Source organism: Hyalella azteca, unplaced genomic scaffold (genome assembly GCF_000764305.2).
Source record: "Hyalella azteca isolate HAZT.00-mixed unplaced genomic scaffold, Hazt_2.0.2 contig10221, whole genome shotgun sequence".
Lineage (NCBI taxonomy): Eukaryota > Metazoa > Arthropoda > Malacostraca > Amphipoda > Hyalellidae > Hyalella > Hyalella azteca.
The window spans coordinates 1-21,398 of NW_025940267.1; the positions used below are offsets into that span (position 1 = coordinate 1).

At 38.4% G+C, this 21,398-nt stretch overlaps 1 protein-coding gene across 1 annotated transcript; it reads left to right on the forward strand.

The window, feature by feature from the left end:
* Positions 1–3,021: 3,021 nt before the first annotated feature.
* LOC108671784 (dnaJ homolog subfamily C member 17) lies at positions 3,022–8,962 on the forward strand. The gene is made up of 7 exons (XM_018159358.1): positions 3,022–3,154; positions 5,495–5,615; positions 6,182–6,338; positions 6,632–6,732; positions 7,039–7,178; positions 7,517–7,600; positions 8,128–8,962. The coding sequence occupies exons 1-7, from the start codon at positions 3,074–3,076 to the stop codon at positions 8,365–8,367; spliced, it is 924 nt and encodes a 307-aa protein (XP_018014847.1). The 5' UTR covers positions 3,022–3,073; the 3' UTR covers positions 8,368–8,962.
* Positions 8,963–21,398: the final 12,436 nt, after the last annotated feature.

Consider the following 21,398-nt stretch of genomic DNA (forward strand, 5'->3'; position numbering starts at 1 on the left):
AATAGTTAAGCTAATGCTGGGATTTATTCCAGCACAGCTTCTGGCACCTTACGAATAGCATATGGAATTTTTTTGAAGATGCCATTCGATAGCCCTCGCAAAGAGCTATAAAATGAGCCTAAACTTGTTTATGAAATGTTTCATCGTAAGAAGTTATTAACAAAAAACGCTCAAAACCGTCCCGAGTAGCCCCGGTTGACGGTAGTGCTGTGCACTGTGCTAGCAGCTACCTATCTCAGTATCTGTTGTGTGACTCTTCAATGTTTAGAAGATCTGTATTCATGAAGTGTTTCTGTGTATTGCAGCCAGTTAAATGGTCAATATTTAGCTTGTTACCTTGCTCCATACAAACTTTACAAAGCTAATGAATAGACTTATCAATAATTGTTTACCCAAAATTCCCAAAGTGGTAAGCACCACCTTGGCCTGTTGGTCATTGTTGAAGGTAATAAGTCCCTTTTTAGCCATCCATTATAATCTACATACTGTTATTGTTAGTAGGCTAATTGCAACATAAAAAATAACCTTTCAAGAAGACAAAAAAACTGAAAAAATCAAATAAAAAAAGATCATGAAAAAATAAAAATAAATCATTGATATTTTATTTTTTTATTTTTTTTTAAATCAAAAAAACCACCAACCCTGGTTGCATTGGGTTAGGTTCAGTTAGGTTGGGTTGGGTTGATTTCAGTTGGGATGAATTGGGTGAGGTTGAATTGGCCTGCTTGGTTTGGGTTGCGCAGGGTTAGGTTTGGTGACCTGGGTTTGGATTTGGTACCCACTATGTCACATAGTTCAGGTGGCTAGACTAATGATGTTGTCTTATTATTTGAAATGATTTATCACAAGATGCTTTGTTATCCGTCATCAGTGATGTGAGACTCTTTCAAAGTAAGCACTCAAATATGCGCACACAGAACCATCAGAACTGCACGCTACATTGAGTAGTTTAGGTAGCTCAGAGCGCGTATGCTTGGGTGCTCATATATACACTCACAGCCATCAGAACTGCGTGCTACAGTGCATAGTTACGGTGGCTCTGAGCGCATATGCTTCAGTGCTCAGCCTCATATATACACTCACAGCCATCAGAACTGCATGCTATAGTGCATAGTTCAAGTGGCTATGAGTGTGTATGCTTTGGTGCTCAAATGTATAGCATAGTTGGCGACCGGCGTCCAATGGCATCCACCTCGGCATCTGGGTGCATGAAATTGTCCTCAACCTATGTTGTGCCATGCTATACAGTCTGGACCAAGTAGATATATCCCATGCCAGGCATGCCTGCTGGCATTGGCAAACAGGATCCTCATTTTGATTGGAGGGCAGCATAAGAGTTTTGAATGAGAATTTATACTATATGTTTCAGTGCGGCTGGAAATTCACGGTAATGAACAGGCATACCATAATTAACAATTCTCATGGAATTACACAGGACAGCAGTTGCATGGATTTCATAACAGATCTTGAACGTTCTCATGGAATTACTATGTTTCCTCAATTCAACATTTAAACAAATAACATTTCAATTTAGTCTAGAAAAAATCACTTCTTTCATTGCCTTAATCCTAAGGAATAGGAAGGAAATACAAATTGTTTTAATGTACAGCATCCATCCTGCCAATGAGCATTGACAATGTTCAACTTTGTGTACTGCAAGCTTCATATCAGCAGCCATATAGCATTACTTCTGAACTTGTGATCTTACAGGACTGGGCTTGTAATTTTACACCATTTTAATTAGGTCAAGTGAATTCACTATAACACAAAAAGATTGTAACATACCTGAAACAGAAAGTGATCTTTTAGTGACAACCATCATATTTTTTGAAGAAATAAATCATATTTTACTTTTCATTCTATGTTGCCTGGTGCACAATTATTTCTATGACATTCTATTCACAATTTTGTAATGCCCAATGAAGGCAATGATGCAGTAATTTTTTGTCGAGTGAAATTTGTTTCCATGATTAAGGTAAATGTAAATTTTTTTTGTCAATTGATTTTTATTAACTGGAGCCTTTGATAATTGAGGTTGTACTGTAAATGCGTTTTTAAGGTTACCCCTTATAACGCCATCTTGTGGAAGTGGTCGCCATGTTTTTTGGAATGAGATATACAAATTCCATCAATCACGTTTTTAAGCCAACACCTGTGTGCAACTTTTATGCAAGTAAAATTTTTTAATAGGGGGTACTCTGACAGGCTTTAAATAATAGCTCTTTTTCGTGGGTCACATTATTAATTTTTTAACCTATTAGATATGCAAACTTTTTAAATCTTTCTATTGTGTTATGTAGTCTCAGTATTAGGCTTTTGATGGCCATTGACAAAATTTTCTGATGTCAAATCGTTTTTGAGTTTTGGGGGTTTTTGTTAAAAAAACGAAAAGTGGTCAAAGTTACCCCGCCGGTCAAAGTAAATTTGACATCACTAGAACTGTCACGTTTTTAAGCCAACACCTGTGTGCAACTTTAATGCAAGTAAAATTTTTTAATCCAGCAAATATTTCTTTCTACAGACCTTAGCACAGGTACTTTTCCAAAATCTCACTTTTTACGCTTTTATTGGGAAATTTTTTAGATGTAGTAAATGTATGATTTCCCAACTTGCTTTATGCTACATAGATAGTATAAATGTTGAACTTTAGGCCGCTATTTTTTGTTTTGCAATATTTTTATTATTTTATTTTTATCGCATTTCTACAAAATGTGGGAAAACTGTCCCGATTTACCCTGCCCATCCCTTATTACCCTATTTGATGGTACATAAGATATCAGGTTAAATCTTATGTAGATAAGGTAGTAAAAATTTTGTATTAGTTTATACAGCTTTATGCCATACAAACTAGATATCATTTATGCTGTTCACATAATAACCAGCTTGACTGCTCACGAGTCTGGTCTCAGGAGACTGGAGTTATGCATTGCATTAGGCCTTGCCATTTTTGCCTTTGGCAAGGCAATACTGCAAGTGCAACACATTAATTTGTCAACTTGTTAATTTCTCTTCTCAGGATTTTTTTTATTCCAAAAACTTGTCCTTTCATAACGAACTTCTAATTTTAATCAAGATGTCATCAAAATGCAAAGAGATTCTTGATTTGGATATTTATGAAATTCTTGGAATTGGAATTGAAGCCACTGATGCTGAAGTAAGTTTTATAATATATTGGAATGAATACTATTTAAAGCTTTGTCATTGTGTTTTTAAGGTTCTAGAATATTTTCAGAACATTATGATTTTAATTGTTTAAAGAATTCATTTTCATAAATTAATTGACCCTAATTTGCTTGTCTTTGAATGTAAGCAGTTTTTTAGTAGAATACAAGATGGTAGCAAGGCACTGAAAGCAAATGGAAAAGCAGGCAGAAGTGAGAATGAATCATAGGAACGCCTATGAATCTGGCCAATACCATGAGTTCCTATTATTTTTTTCTGATTTCTGCCATAAAAATGATAAAAATAAGAAAAATTGCCTATTTCCACCAGCAATTTTAAAAAATTACCTGTGAAACTATCATCTTTGCTTACGATTCTTGGAAACTTCTGCCCAATATTCCAAATTTGCTCTGAAATGACCTTATTGAGACATTTTCTGGATCAACTTTGTTGGAGACATGAAATTTCAAGTAATTTTATTTGTTAATTTCCTTTGTTATAAATGGTAATAGTGCATATGATAATTTCTTATCTTAAAGTGTTATTATTATTTTCATTAATATTATATTTTGTTATTAATTTTAGGAAAATTTTTAACGTATACACTATGCCAATTTGGAATATAGAGCTAAATTATCCAAAAATAATGGTTAAAAATGATTATTTCTTGGGTGATTTTGAAAATTTCAGGCAAAAATCATGGGTTTTAACAGTCAATCTATGACTCATTTTTTGAAAATTATATGCAAAAATCTACTATTATTCTTATTTCACATGAAAGTAATTGGGAAAGAGCTGTAAAGTCATATAAAATTTTATGCAATCACAGGGCTCTTTATCTCATTCATGGGTAGCTTCTATCCTATTTTCTAGGTAGACTACTAAGCCAGGTCTGGCATTATCATAATCAAGGTCAAGTTTTTAGGCTTGAAATGTTGCTACTGCTATGAAGGATTTGTTGCCAAAACTACCTTAATCTTCAAGATTTCTTGGGTGTAAAAAGGTTTTTTAAAGAAATATTTATTGAGAAATTAAATAGAGGTAGAGAGATATTTAATAAGAAATGTGTAGGTAAGCTCTTCAAAAGGCATAGATTTTGATACTGTGCCAAAAATCTTAAGATATTTGTTTGCTCTCTGCACCCTGGGATAAAAACCTTTGTTGCAGGAGATAACACCTGCCATAGATTGCAATTTATTATCAATTTACATACCGTAATATAGCCAATCAATCCAACCTTACACTTGATCAGTTTCAAAATATCATCCAATTTATAGCAGGTAAATCTATTTTTAGATTTTTAGGTACAATACAACTGTAAAAGTTCAATAACTACCTACTCTTCCTGAATTCCACATTGAATTCAAGAGTAATTGATTGCTTGTGATTGGACCTGCAGCTAAACTTGGAAGCTACTTTAAGATCAAGTTGACTGGATGGAAAGCTTAAAGGATGCAACTATCTTGACCTTAAATGCCTTAATTTAGAGTCTGCTTTAAAGGCAACTGCATTGTCAAGACTTCATATGGCACAAAATTTGGATCCTGGTGTGTTGCTCAGTAATACTGGGATACATACTTGTCCACTTTCTGCATGAGGGCAGAATTTTGGGAATGTTGGTCATATGTTCAAGATGGATAATCCAATATTGGAAAAGCCCCACTGGGCCCACTCATTACCTGTATATTGTGGCTCCAAATTCATGTATTTTGGGTAAATTTTAAATCTTGTGGCTCCATTGTACAGGAAGTAGGTATAGAGTAGTATTTCCAGCTCCAGGTTCTTTAACACCTGGAGTTGTAACCACATCACTTGATATTTTGTATACGTATTTGACTGATATTTTATCATCATGCCAATTAGTTAGATTGTTTTGATTGCCTAACAACCTAATCATGGAGGAAATTAGACAAGCAGAAAGGAAACCAGGTCAACTCAAAATTACATTTAAAAAATATTAATTATATTGCAATTGTGGATTGCAATTTAATTAATATGATCATTTAGTGAATAAAATGATTTAGTCACATTTCTGGAAATTGCTCTCTTGTTGACTTGAGTATTCTTAGAAAGACTTCCCAATGCTTGGGTTATTTTAATTATTTATCTGGAAAATGTGTTAAAAAACATGAAGTACATGTTCCAAGTACCGGTATACATCATGGTAATATGAACCTAATGAAGATCATCCTGGTAAAAAAATTTTAGTCGAGTTGTTGGTCCAGATGGAATAAAAGTGTGATTATTAGTATTTATATTCTATAATTAAGACTTCTTGTTCACTCATTCAATGTATGTTTTGTGGCATCTCACAAACGTTCAAATTTTACAGGTCAAAAAATCCTTCAGGAAAAAGGCTTTGAGCTGCCATCCTGACAAGAACCCTGACAACCCTGCTGCTGCTGCTGAATTTGACAGGCTTAAGAAAATCCTAGAGGTGCTCTTGGACCCTAGTGAGTAATTTCATTAATTATTTGTTTAATCAGATCTATTGATCTTATATGCTGAATGTGTGTGCAAGCTGTTTCATTATTATATATTTTGTCTGTGTGAAATTTACGTTTTTATAAAATTGACACTAAAATAACTTCCTATTCCTGTTAATTTCTTTTGATAGTATTTTTGAAAACTATGCATCTCTATACATAATTTAAATCACTTTTCCTGTTAAGTTTGTGTACTTACATACATTAAAATACGATTTTTCAAGTGTACGAATATTTATTTCCCCCCACTGTATGTTGCACAAGTGGCAAAGTGCTACAAGTGTTTGCTCATATCAAATATTTATTTCAAGTATTTTTATGAACACTTTACTCTTGACAGACTGTTCATGATGTTGAACATCTTGCACCTACTCTCAATTAGAACCCTGAGAATTTTCACCAATTCATATAGATATATTACCCATCCCACATAAAATTGACATGCATTAATTCATGCAAATTATTTGAGGATTATAACTACCACATACGCCAGTGTTTCTTTTTTAGTGGCTGACTAAATAATCTACTTACAGGCACCAGAGCTGCGTATGACAAGGTTCTCAGAGGCCGGAAATTAGCTGCTGTTAGAGCAAGACAAACCAGCGCTCAAAATCAGAAACTGAAACATGACCTAGAACGCAGGGAGCGGGAAGCAGCTCTTGTCAAGGATAATCTTTCAGATAAAGAACGGTGGGAAATTTTTTCTTTTTTTGTTATCTGCTGTTCATTCATAGGAAATTATTTTTTGTTTAATTGACTAGATAATTTTTTATATCGTGCAAGAGCTGAGATAATTCAAGTGAATGACTCTCTTAATCTGTAAAAATATAATAGATTCATATTTGGTACAACGCCAAGTTTGTTCATGTGTACTGCATTAGTTTTTTTGTGTTATTCCATTGTAATGATCATTGAGTAACAATAGATAATAGATGAGTAATCATTCCCTGTTGACTGCTATTCATATACAATTAATCTTTTAGATTCAAGCGCGAGTTGCAGCGATTGGAAAAGGAAGGAGAACAAATCATTGCAGAGGAAATAATACGGCTGGAGAGAGAGGCTAAGGAGGAGCGGCTGAGAGGTGAGTCGTCCCAACTGCACTCAATGACTGGAAGTATAAGATGCCATCATCAAAAGATTGTATTACTTTCTAGCAAAAGATTTATTGTAGTTTTATTGCTGTAAATTCTCTTTGTAGAAGAATATTTTATAAGTTTGCTCGTTTACCTGTCATTGCTCAAACCTGACATTTACATCAAATTCTTGTTTAGCCTGGAAGCTATATACATTAGTTATTATATAAAGAAATTAAATTCAAACAAACATGAAAAAAGTTGTTCATATCTCCAGTTACGCTTTATATTTCCTTAACAAAATGTTTCTCCAGCAAGAAGTCGTCTTCAAGGAGAGCCAGATGGCAGAAGTAAGGCTGCTGCAGAGAGCAGCTACAGAGTGAAGGTGCGCTGGGTGACGCCGGAGTCCGCTACGCCTTACACCAAAGACATGATATTCAACCACTTCTATAAGGTAGTGTCTGGAGATTTGTTTCTTTTATAATTGAAAGCCTTAATGTATGCCCTACACCATAGATCAGTTATACAACTTCTTGTATAAGGTAATGTCTGTAGATTTGTTCGTTCAATAATCAAAGAACTTTATGTTCACGAGACAATACTTTGTTGACGACTTCAAATCATGAATATTGATTTACATCTCTCTATGAAAACTTACTACTGTGTGCTTTGCTCTATTGACTCTTTTGCTCCAAACACTATATTGGTTATCAGGTTGTTGACATACGGCATCTGTTCAAAAGTAAAAATAAGCAAAATTAGGAGTCAAATAAGTGATGATTGTGTGTGCAGTGGGGAGACATCAACGCGGTCGTGGTGAAGCAGAAGGGCAGCAAGGGCTCAGCTCTGATCGACTACATGGACAAGAGTGGCGCTGTGAGTTCCCTGTACAGTGCAATCTTGTTAATTGTAACGTATTACCGCGATATAATTTTATTCGTTTAAACATTCTGTCATATGAACACATTCATTGTCATATGAACACATATGTCATATGAATTCGTCATAATTTATTGAACAAAACGTTTCCTCTTTTTCATGATTAGCTGGATTTTACTGTGCATTTTATTATAGCATGAACCTTGATTGTGATAGCTATAGCTTCCTTTAACGTTTTTGATTAGTTGATCATTGACTATTCTTTTGAAAGCATTGATTGTTTTTCTCCATTTTGATTTTCAAAATTTCATTTAATATATTACGGATGAAACTATGCCATCAAGGTACTTGATCTTGTTGCTTTTAGGTATTAAAAAACAATCAGGGATAAATTGAGCGAAAATATTCAAATTCAACCGTATATATTCACTAGGGAAAGAATTTCGGTGGTTGGCTCCAATCACAATGCATTACACTTTTAAAGTTAGTCGAAAAATTATTGACTAATTGCATTGTATTGACAGGAGATGGCGCTGCAGTACGAGAAGGGATTGCCTGATTGCCCTATGATTGTCAGCGAGCTGAAGCACTCAGCGTCAGAACCCGCCCCTAGTCAATCTGCTGAAGGGAAAGCCGCTAGTGACACGGCGAAGCGCGACTACGAAGCTCTTGCCGACATGGAGAAGAGGAGGAAGAACGAGCGAGCGCGACTCATTGCTGAGATGCTGCGCGCCGACGGTGTGCTGGAGCCCGACGAGGCCTGAAATCCTTGTCCTGCCTATAATATTGTCCTCACGTGGTCCTAGAACCTGGAGGAGGAGTGTCTTTGGGGCCATACGAAGCTCTGGGGCTTAAAAAAGCCTTGCTTAACGAAACCCGTGGTCTAGACAAAGCATATGCTTGATGGGGCCCATAACTTGAAGTGTTTCAAATTGCCAAAGCCCTTGAGCCAGACCAAGTGCTTGCACCTGACGAAATCTAAGTTCAGCCAGTATGGAAGGTTCACATTCAGATCTTAAAGCGAATGCTACCGACCTCGTTAGTAGGCAGCCCGCTCTACTTTGATTCTATTCGTGTCCAAGTATTTTGCGTATAAATTTTATCTTCTTTTCAAATTATGTGAGAGTGAAGAAATAACAAAATGTAGCAAAATTCGAAAAAGAACGTAAGAGTATCATGTTTGTGTGCACCTGCATTAGGGCCGAAACTGTTGTTGCTGTTGTGTTTTGCTAGCACATAAGGATCCTTCGTTTTGGCTGTCTCATCTCATTGTACTTTTCGAGGTCACGTGATTATGCAAACTATTCGCCATTAAGTATCTTGCGAGCAATTATTAAAGTAAAGCAATTGTTACCGTAATTTAAATTTAATGTACCTATACATCAAGTGTAATAAGTGAGTTAGTGAGTTTATTAATAATAATTAATAGTATGCGTCTATGCGAGTAACTCATGGTTGAACTATAAAAGGTCCCCTGACTTACAACATGTGTGTGGATTTATAAATGTTCTGATACCTCATTAATTTTTGATACGTAATGGCTTTGGTTGGTTTGAAGGCGAAGGTGAGAAAAGAAGATGGGAGTTTGAAAGTTTAATATTGACTAATGAGTGGTGGGAGCGCACCAACACTAATTACAACGTCCACGAGCTGGCAATGAATGATAAATCTGGCTCGTCGTCGACGTAGACTGGCCTTCGTTTGCTTTCTAGTGTTTNTGTAACCTAATGCAATCTAATACATTCTAAGTCAATATAATGTAACCTAATGAAATCTAATGTCCATAATTCAATTTAATGCATTCTAGTGCATTCTAATGCATTGTAATGAAATCTATGCAATAAAATAAAAACTTGATGTGTTCTAATATGTTCACATAACTTCTCAATCAGTCTATTCAATTTTACTGAATTAGGTTGGCTTGAATTGGGCTGGAATGATTTGATTTGGGTCGAATTGAATTAGGTGGAAATAAATTATGTTGAATTGGGTTGAATTGAGTTTGGTGTGATTGAATTGTGTCGATCCAGTTGGGATGAGTTGAATGGGTTTTGGTTGAATATGGTTGATTGGGTTGACCTTAGTTTAATTTTGGTTGAATTGAGTTAGGCGGCATTGAATTTGGTTGGATTGAATTGGTTTTGGTTGGGTTTGCTTAGATTGGGTTGGGTTAATTTTGGTTGGGTTACATCGGGAAGGATTGGGTTGATTTGAATTGGGATCAATTGGGCTGGGTTGTAATGGCTTAGGTTAAATTGGTTAGGATTGCATTGGATTGAGTTTGGTTGAATTTGTTTGGGTTGGGATCAGTTGGGTTGAATTAGGTTTTGTTACATTCAGGGTTGGCAATGATTAAATCAAAATGATTGAATCATATGATTAAATCACTTGATTTTTGTATAAAAAATCGGGATTTTTTTTTAATTTTTTTGATTTTTTATATATATAAATATATTGAGTGGCAGTCTTTAATTTATCTTAAGGTATTGTTATTCATGGTTTAGTATGAATTTACTTAGAATGACAAATAGGTATATAAACTTGTTGCCTTTAGTGTGTATTAGGTTCCAATAAATTGAATGTTTTTGGTACACAGGCATCAGCCATCAAGTGTTGCAATACATTGTACATAGCTAGCAGCTTAGCTAATTCTTATAAGTAGTCTTTATCTAATTATTTATCTTTATCTAATTAATTTACCTAATTGATTTATCTTTATTTATTCTAATATCTATGTAGTCTTTAACTACCGTCAACCGGGGTAATTTGGGACGATTTTGAGCGTTTTTTGTTAATAACTTCTTACAATGAAACATTTCATAAACAAGTTTAGGCTCATTTTATAGCTCTTTGCGAGGGCTATCGAATGGCATTGTCAAAAAAATTCCATATGCTATTCCTAAGGTGCCAGAAGCAAAAAAAGAGTGTCCCGAATTGGCCCGTCGAACGGGGCAATTCGGGACACTTGTAATAAAACTTAATTTAAACACGTTTACAGCATGCACACTGTACTCACCCATTACAAAAAGTACTCTGAAGTCCTCTTCTTCATTTGTTGATGATGTAGATGTAAAATAGAAGATGTTTTCTGTAATTTGGTCCCAATTTTCCTTTATTCCTATACATTCAAATTCCTTTTTCACAACCAAAACAAAAACTATTTGTTCCATTTTAAAACACAAACTTTCAAAATAAATAGAAAAACTTCTTTTTCTTACAGTAAACTTTACACTTAACTTATGCCTAACCAAGGCTAGCCAACGTGCTGAGCAGCATGTTANGAGTTCGGCAACGTTCGCCGGTAAGTGCGCCATGCCGGTGCTCTAGCCCTTTAAGCCCTGGTGTGACGAATTCGTCACACAGAAAATAAAAGCTTCTACCGAGAGTAATTACATGTTTGGAGTCTAGCCGCGAGTGTGACGATAGCGTCACATGTTGTGAACTCGTTCGAACGACGTTCGATGGATTAGGCGAGCTGCTACTGCCAGTACAACACAAAGACTGCGCGTGATCTGAAAAGTAATTCAGATTGTTTTTTCACTTTTGAAAGATAATTCAGTGCGTAAAGGGCTAGTTACTCGTTAGCCTTCAACTGGCCAAGATCTCTGCCATATCTACTGCTCACTTTTATTAAGCTACATAATTTTCCTTTCCTTTGCTATTTTTGAGGATTCATTATAATTATTCCCATATATTCTTAAGTTTGATTAGCGCGGTTTTGCTTAACACGGTAAAACTCGGGGATTTATTAACCGCGTTGATCAAGGGATTGCTGTACTAAGCCTCACATTGTTTGCCTAACAGAAACTTGGCTTTCCTCATCATTTGAACCAAACTTCGTAAACTATTCAGCTATATATAAACACAGAGATGCCAACAATGCAGGAGGGGGCCTTGCCATCCTTGTCTGCAGCGACGTTCCTTTTGTCAGTTTTGTCCTAAATCCTTATTCTCAAAGTAAATTAGAACTCATAGGGGCTAACTGTTTTCCTGCAAGGAAATAAACCCATGTCTGTTCTCAATATCTACAATCCAAACAAAACTGTGACCTGCCAAGAATTTACACACTATTTCAACCAACTTGCTCCAACTTGCATCATAGTTGGAGACTTAAATGCTCATAACCCACTCTGGGAGCCTGGAAAGCCAGCAAATGCAACTGGCAGAAACTTATATGAGTCAGTTCTGATGAAACCATCCATAGCTCTGTTAACCCCACCATCTCTGCCTACTTACTTCAACACTTACCACAACTCCTTCTCAACACTTGACCTGTCCTTCATAACAGCTGATCTTGTTCCTTTATCAACAGTCTACCCTGAGGAGGACATGGGTAGTGACCACTATCCTGTGGTCACCTGCATTGGAATCAGGGCCTGCACTGTGCGCTATCGGACTCACCTCTTTTGGAAATTTAGTGAGGGTTCTTGGGCTGCATGGACTGCTGCTCTACTTCAGCATGGTATTCATCCAAACAACAACATAGAGGTGAGCAACCATAACATGACCAATGCAATCATTTCAGCAAGTACAACATCTTTTCCTCAGACTAAAGAATTTATCAATCCGCGATACAACAAGCCCTGGTGGAACCAAGCTTGCGCTAAAGCAGTGGAGTCAAAAAGAGCTGCCAAGCATGCTCTAATTGCACATCCATTACAAGCTAACCTAATCAATTTCAAGCACAATGAAGCATTGGTTAAGAGAGAGGTAAAAATTGCAAAAAGAGCCTCCTGGATGAAGTACTGTAGCACTATCACCTCAGATGCACCGATATCAGAATTATGGAGGAAAATAAAGCGACTTCAAACGCCATTCCAGAGGAAAACTCAGCCCTTTATTTTGTCAGACTCCACAATAATCTCTGACTCCTCTTCCAAAGCAAATGCACTTGCATCTCAGTACAAAAACGTGTTGTCATCACCTGTGCCATCCCCCTACCCCAGGCACGTCACACTTCCGCTAGCAGTGGCCCTGAATGAGGAGATTGACTCGCCTCTCAATGCGCCATTTCAACTGCATGAATTAGAACACTGCATTCACTGAAGAGTACATCTCCTGGCTCTGATCGGGTGCACAACCAACACCTTGTTCACCTCCCTCTAGAGTTCCGCACCTGGCTACTGGAGATATTTAATCAGAGCCTGAGAACCTGCACTGTTCCTGGAGCTTGGAAGGAAGCCGTGATCATCCCCATACCTAAACCTGGTAAACTTCTGACAAGAACTTCTTCCTACAGACCCATCTCCTTACTGTCGTGTGTTGGAAAGCTGATGGAAGCAATGATAAATAAATGCCTCACATACTTCCTTGAGCAGAAACAGGCCCTGCGCCATTCCCAAGGAGGATTTTGTTGCCGCATGTCAGCAGTTGATCAAGTGGCCAGACTGGAAGCTGCCATCCATAGTGCCTTGCACACAAAGTCCGTATTGTTGGTCTGCTTTGTTGACCTCAGTAGTGCCTTTGATAAGGTGTGGCACACAGGCCTTCTGTATAAGCTAAGTCATTGTGGAATACAGGGCTCACTCCTGAGATGGTTTCAGGCATACCTCAGTGACAGGACCTTCAAAATCCTTTTTGAAGGGGAATACTCATCTACCAAACCTATCAAATCTGGAGTGCCTCAGGGCGCAATACTGTCCCCTACCTTGTTCAACGTTATGATGAGTGACATGCCCTCTACTCCTGGCATCTCAACCGCAGAGTATGCTGCAATTTACTACAAGCCCAAGTAAACTCATTTGTTGAATGGACGCACGGTTGGGGTCTAAAGTTAAACTTGGAAAAAACTAAAACTATGTGCTTCACCAGTAAGAAAATCCACCCACTTCCCATCAAAGCCAGCGGACACAACCTGGAAATTGTTCAGCAACATAGATACCTTGGGGTTGTGCTGGATGCACCTTGCCTCAGGTGGAAACCTCACATTGAAATGCTGAGAACATCATGCCTACCAATTCTTAACCTCCTGAAATCTATATCCCACAGACACTGGGGTGCTGATCGCCAAGTTCTGTTGAAGCTATACAGGGTCTTACTTCGTAGCAGACTTGACTATGCTTCTCCCTTTTACGCATCTGCTGCTCAATCACACTTAACCAAATTGGATGTACTCCAAAACAGTTGCCTCAGAATCGCCACAGGGTGCAGAAAAACCACCCCAATCATAAACTTAAAAATTAAAACCAATATTCCACCCCTGAAAATCCATAGAGAGCAAATTATGTGGAAATATTATGCCAGATTACGACAGCTCCCAGAGTGCCCAGTTACAGAGGAGCTTTTCTCTGCCGCACATTCCTGTCCGGCAAACAAACACTGCTCCTTCGTTCCACATTCCAGGGCAATACTCACAAGAATCAGTCTCCCACACCCACGCTTTATTGCCTCTCCTTTGATATCACCACTGCCTCCCTGGTTTAATGTTGATGAAATCATGAAAATATTCTTACTAATTTCAATAATATACTAAAGACATCTCTCTCCCCGTCTGCCATTACCCAAATGTTTCATGACCTTTCCCAAAGTAAGTATGCAAGCTGCATTGCTGCATACACCAATGGGTTGCGAGTGGAAGAACCCACATGTTCCACAGCTGCTGCACTGGTAATTCCATTGAGGGGGTGTCTCTCAATTGGAAGCTCCACCCCAAGGTTCAAATTTTAGAATCTGAACGCTTTGCCATACTTGAGGCGCTCACATGGGCCCAAAATAACCTTCAGTTGAATGAAAAATTTGTCATATTTTCTGACTCACATAGCTCTTTGTTCCAAAAAAAAATAGAAAACCAAAACACTACCTACAGCTTGTGTTTGAAATTCAACATAAAATTTGGTCCTTAAGCTCTTCACATGTAATAGTGCTTCAGTTCATCCCCAGCCACTGTGGAATACCTGGAAATGAAGCGGCTGACCTCACAGCCAAACAAGCCCACACCGATAGATGTGGGCTTTTGCCGAAAGTCGATAAACAACGCTATTTCTGTAGACTGGTGCACATCTTGGCACAACAAAATGAGGAGGTCGGGAAGAGGGCTTTTCCTTGCCCGGATTAAAGATAGCTTAGGCTCATGGCCATGGGCCTTGCACCCTAGTCGAGTAGTTGAGACGGCTGCAGCCCGGTTACGTATGGGTCACGCTGCAGTCCGATTACACCTTGCTCGTTTTGGCCTGGCTCCTGCCCCACTCTGCTCCTGTGGAATGATGGAAACAATAGACCATCTCCTGTTGGAATGTGCTAATCATGCTGTTGCTCGTGCTTTCCTATTTGATGGACTAACACAACTTAATGTAACTCCTAACTTTAAAAATCTCCTGGGGGGGAGGCACCTTCCCACTGCCAGTGCAGCTGAGAATTGTTGAAGCTTTGGCCTCATTCCTTCACTCTTCGCATATAATTAAACTCATTTAAAATCTGTGTACTTGTGTATTTTGCTGGGGGGGGCTGGACCTTGGCAAACACTGGGATTCTCATCAGCCATTCTGCCTCACCCTACTACCCCTCTGCCATGGGGCAACATGGATGAGCTTCCAGAGCTCCAAAAAACATCAAAAGATGAAGAAGGACCGTCTGGACGGGGGCGCAGCCATAGGCCACAAATTTCACTCATAAATAAGCCCTGGAACCAACGCTCAGCTTCACCATGCATTAAATTTACTCAGCCTCAGAGCTAAATAGGCTTCATAGGCTTTCAATAGGCTTCATAGGCTTTTATGCCCTCTACTCTAGCGTTCTTTACGAAATCTTACCTATGGAATTTAACGGAATGAAATATGAACAAAGTGTGAACTGTGATGTTTGGCAAAGCTGGCCTCCGGCATGCATCCCGACTGGAAGGTGGCTCACGGTCACACGGAGTTAGTAGTCACACTTGTCAGATCTGCACCCAGCGCCCGCTGACAAGCAGGCGCATGTGATGATGTAGATGATGACTGATGAGCATGTGCGAGTTGCTCTCTTGAACTTATGATTGGATTTCATAGTTATTACATACTTTTCAATTAGCTTAGGATTATGAGAAAGGGCAAATGCAGGAAAAAAAGCCAACAGTTGTTTGTCTGGACTCCAGATTGACTGATGAGGCGATTCAGACATGTCTCAGACTCAGACACTGAGACAGACACCCACTGTGCAGAGAGTAGATGAATTTTGCAAGATCTTTGGCGACGATTCAGTAGCAAAATTTACGCCTTCAGAAGATCTTGCCGACACATTTAGATTGAAATTCTTGCATTTAATACATTTGTCAATCTTCGGCCAACTATTTAGAAAAAATTAAGGTTTCCGGTATGTTGGATGGATCAGGATGCAGTAAAGCTTGTCCGGAAATTGGTTGCCATGAGTTCCCGCCAAAAAAATGTAAACAAAATCATAGTTGCGGTCACATTAGAGCGGTCAGACTGCATCATCATATGTTTTGTTTACACTTGCTGTACAATCGGACTGTTTTTAGGGTAAAATTAGTTATTTGGGGTAACACGTGCATGCAACCTGGTAGTACTTTAGATTAGGTGCATCCAAAAAAGGGTGTTTTTTTTAATTATATGTTTTTTGGGGTGTAGATTAAGAATCTGAAATCTGTTTTTGGCGGTTGGCATCGGAAATTTTTAATGGAACCTGTTCCTAACTGGACCTAACCTGCAAGGTTTTCGTTGATTGCTAGGTTTTTCCGGCCGCCGGACGGACTCCAAACATAGAAAAACCTAGCCAATCAATGAAAACCTCGCAGGTTAGGTGCAGTTAGGAACAGGTTCCATTAAAAATTTCCGATGCCGACCGCCAAAAACGGATTTCAGATTCTTAATCCACACCCCAAAAAACATATAATTAAAAAAAACACCCTTTTTTTTGGATGCACTTAATCTAAAGTAATACCTGCAACCTTGTAAATAAGTTCGTGGCTTGTAAATAGTTTTTCATTACTCAGCATAAATGGCTTTTCATTAAAAATTACCCGGCGACGCATTTTGAAAGTGGTCGTCAACTCTTGTCTCTTTGGGCTTAAAAACCCATATATTGGCGACGCTGCTTCCACCTTCTGCACCCTGGACAGAGGCAAAGCAAGTATTTGCATAACATATTGTAGGGCATTCTAGACTTGAAAATAAAATAGGTATGCTTCAATTCTTATCTAATTTTATAAAATTGTAGAATTAATACTTGTTAGGTATTGTTGAATATTGACTAATAAATTTTGGCACAATAATTTAATTCTATATTAATTTTCTCTTATGCCTATGGGCATGGTTGATGGCTGTAACTCAGAAAACTATTTACAGTCTTACAGATATACTTTGTTACAAAATACGAAGTAGTTATAGTAATACTAATAGCTAATAGGGGCAATTCATGTGATGAGAGTTTTCATGTTTTACTTGAAAATTATCATTTTAGGTGATATTTTCACTTCTAATGTATCATGAAAATATAGATACAACTTTTATGAAAAATTAGTAGGCATAAAGCCATAAATGCACATTAAACACATATCTAGTTCTATACATCAGCATTCAATGTCAAGTGTAGTGGCAAACCAGTGATTTTTTGGAATCAGTTCATTTTTAATTTTCTCATTTACTCAAGAGTCAAGATTTAAGCCAATAGCTAATGTATGATGATGCTGGTATCCATGATATTTTTCTGGTCTACCTATAGGACTTAAAATTGAACTTGAAGGAGACTAGGAGAGTCTAAAAAACTCTGCTTTGCCACTATGAATTTGTGAAGAGACTTTTTCAAACCATATACATTTGATCAGACCTAGTGGACTGATCAGTTCTGAAAATGGTTTTGAGTGATGCATAAAGCATAGTGCCAAAGCAGAGTTTTTTAGACTCTCCTTCAAATTGCAGGGTGCTGAGGGTGCAAACAGCATTGCCAAGATGTGGAGTTTTAGCCCAAAGCATTGCCAGGTAATTTTTAATAAGAAAGTGCTGCACCCAACTTTGATAGTAAATCCCTTACTATCCACGCATCAAAACACTTGCACATATTGCAACTGATTTCCGGACAAGCTTCACTGCATCCTGATCCATCCAGTGTACCAGAAACCTTACTGCGTGCACTTGCGGTCTTCCAGATTTGCAGTAATTTCAAAGTAATTTCTTAAATGCAATAATTTCAATCCAAATGTGTTGGCTAGATCTTCAGAAGGTGTAAATTTTGCTGCTGATGCGTCACCAAATATCTTTCGATATTCACCCGCTTTCTGCACCCTAGTTCAAATTCAATTTTAATTCCTACAAGTAGACCAGCAAAGTATCATGGATACCAGCATCATCATACATATGATATTGGTTTAAATCTTGAGTAAATGAGAAAATTGAAAATGAGCTGATTCTAAAAATTCACTGGTTTGCTTCTGTCAACTGGGGCTACTCGGGACGGGCTGGGTAACTTGGGACAGTCCTCCGACACGGCGTGAAACTGTTTTAGTAGCAAAACTAATTAGAATATTGCAAAACTAAATATAGTGGCGTAAACATCAACTTTTTTCCTATCTATGTAGTATAAAGGAAGTTCAAAAATACTACATATACTAGCTTTGAAAAATCCCTGAAAAAATGGTGACAAATGATATTTTGGAAAGTTACTTCTGCTAAGGTCTGTAGTAAAAAAATATTTGCCGTATTAAAAAATTTAGCTTAGAAAAAAGTGGCAGACAAGTGTCAGCATGAAAACTTTATTTGCGGAATTTACATACCTCATTACATTTCCGCACGGCGGGGCTACTCGGGACACCCCCCCCCCTATTCGGGACACCCCCAAAAGCGCATTTACAGTAGAACCTCAGTTAGCAAAGGCTCCAGTTAAGAAAAAATTGATTAAAAACAAAGAATATTGATAACATTTACCTTGCTCAGCGAAAAAAATTTCACTTATCGAAAAATTAGTGCATCATTGGTCATCACAAAATTGTGCATAGAATGTCATGCATGTATAGAATTGTGCACCAGGCATCATAGAATGAAAAGTAATTGACCTAAACTATGATTTATTTCTCCAAAACATATGATGGTTGTCATTAAAAGATTCATTTCTGTTTCAGGTATGTTTTTCCCGATCTTTTTTATAGTAAATTCACTCAACCCAATTAAAATGGTGTGAAATTACAAGCCGTCCTGTAAGCTTACAGATACAGAAAAAATGCTATAAGGCTGCTGATATGAAGCTTGCAGTGGACAAGGTAGTTGAAATGCTCAATGGCCTGTTCATGGATATGGTAATATTGCATCAATAATATGGTAATTAATGTATATGGTAATATATCAATAAAGGAAAAACAAGTAAAAATCACAGAAAATGTCATTTATTCTACCTCTACATCATCTACAATGAAAGAGGAGGACTTCAGAGTACTGTTAGTAATGTAAATAAAAATAAATATTAAGAATAACTTTAAGTGTAAATAAATAAAAATTAAGTTATTCCAAGTGTCCCGAGTAGCCCCGTTTGACGAGGCTACTCGGGACACTCTTTTTTTGCTTCTGGCACCTTACAAATAGCATATGGAATTTTTTGGATAAGCCATGTGATAGCCCTTGCAAAGAGCTTTGAAATGAGCCTAAACTTGTTTATGAAATGTTTCATGGTAAGAAGTTATGAATGAAAAATGTTCGAAATCGTCCCGAGTAGCCCCGGTTGACAGTACTATGAATTTTAGCCAAATTATAATTTATTTAACAAGTATACCTATATGATAACAAGCGTGGAAAACATCTACCTATAGGGCTGCGACTAGAGGTTTCTGCCATTTCTGGAACCGCGAGATTTCTGCCAGGTGAATTACCAGAGACAGTTCTCCAGGCAGTACGAAAACTTGTTGAGGATTTTAGAGCCGTAGGGCTGGAGTTAAACCAGGGGAAGTGTGAACTGATCATACTGAACCATTCAAGAGAGGAAGAGCTCGAAACTGAGGAGATGTTTTGGGGGTGTTGCCAACACTAAAAGTTGTTCCCGCCCATAAGTCACTTTTACTGGGTGCCCCACTCCATGAGGAGGGCGTCTCCGCCGTTGTCCGGGAGAAGCGGGAGGGCTTGGAGAGGATGGTGGAGCGTTTAAAATTAATTGATAGTCATCAAGCAATTACGCTTTTAAAGAATTGTTTCCCTCTACCTAAACTCCAATACATCCTACGTGCGTCTCCTGCATATACGTGGGCAGGTGATTTGGAGCGGTTTGATGAGGTGTTGGTTTCTGCCCTCTCGACCATCACCAATGTCAGCTTCGAGCGCGAATCTCTTGAACAAGCTGTGTTACCGGTCTGGCTGGGAGGTCTGGGTATCCGTGTGTCAAAGGACATTGCGCTCCCTGCATTCATATTGTCACTCCACTCCGGCCGTGGCATAGTTGATGCTGTTTTACATAATGTATGACTGGCCGAGGGCAGCAGTTTGCAGATGGCGGTGGATGAGTGGCACAATGGGAACGCAGGTATTGCTTTGCCCGAGGACGCGATTTTGGGCTGGCAGAGGACTTGGGATGGGCCTGTGGCCGCGGCCTCCACAGTGCGGCTTTTGGAAGCGGCGGACCAAATATCCAGGGCTCGTCTACTTGCAGCAGCGAAGATAGAGAGTGGCTTGTGGCTTCATGCTATTCCTTCGGATGCTCTTGGAACACTTCTAGATCCCGACTCCTTCTGCATCTCAATTGCTCTTCAAGTTGGCGCAAATGTATGCGAACCCCACACTTGTCGGTGCAGAAAGCGGATGGATGCATGAGGACTGCATGGCCTTTCTTGTAAGTACAGTGCTGGGTGACATCCAAGACACTTGGCTCTGAACAATGTGATCAGGAGGGCTCTTCAGAGCGCTGGCGTTCCTTCATGCCATGAACCTGTTGGAGTGGACAGAGGGGATAGTAAGAGACCAGATGGCTTAATGGTTTTCCCATTTTCTAATGGGAGGTGTTTGTGCTGGGATGCAACCTGCGTCAACACTTTTGCTGAGTCGCACGTCAATAATTCGGCTATTTCTGCTGGGTTCGCGGCTTGTGCGGTGGAGGATAGCAAGAGACGTAAATACGCAGCGTTGGCAGCTCGGTATTGTTTCGAGCCAGTCGTATTAGAAACGACGGGCACATATGGTGAAATGACTGGTCCTTTAATATCACAGATTGGCAGTCACATTATGGAATTGTCTGGCAAATGTAGAGAGACTCTATGGTTGGAGCAAAGGTTGGGTTTGGCTGTGCAGAGAGGCAATGCAGCTAGCATCCTAACAGCAGTCAGAGAAAAGTTCAACGTGGGCCCGCTCCTCGCTCGCGTCACAGCTCAGTGACCCTCAGAATCGGTGTACGCCACCATCAGAGGCGTTAAGGTTGGGGCCCTGATCATTGACATGAAACCATTCCCTGTTTTTAATTAATAAAATAAATTCCTTTTTGTTGGAATGGTGAGTGTGGGAGGCCTTTGAAAAAAAAATTACCTCCTATCCAATAGTTAACAAAAGTGCATGATCGGGCCGCAATATTCCAAATGTATTAAAAAATTTGTCATGTTGGAGCTGTGAGATTCCAGAAACATGTAGGAAACAAGTAGGAATATTGAGTAGAAACAGAAAAGACAGATAATTGAGTAGAGACAGAAAACAGAATATTGAGTAGGAATATATTCCTCAATATTGAGGAATATTGAGTAGAGACAGAAAACAGAAATAAGTAGGAATTTTGGGACTTGAATGAAATAAAATAGATATTTAATGGAACAATAAACTTTTACATAGAAGATTGTTTTTAATTTATTTTTTAAGAAAACTATTGTAGTAAAAGTTCCTGTAAGTGGTCCATTCGTTTGACC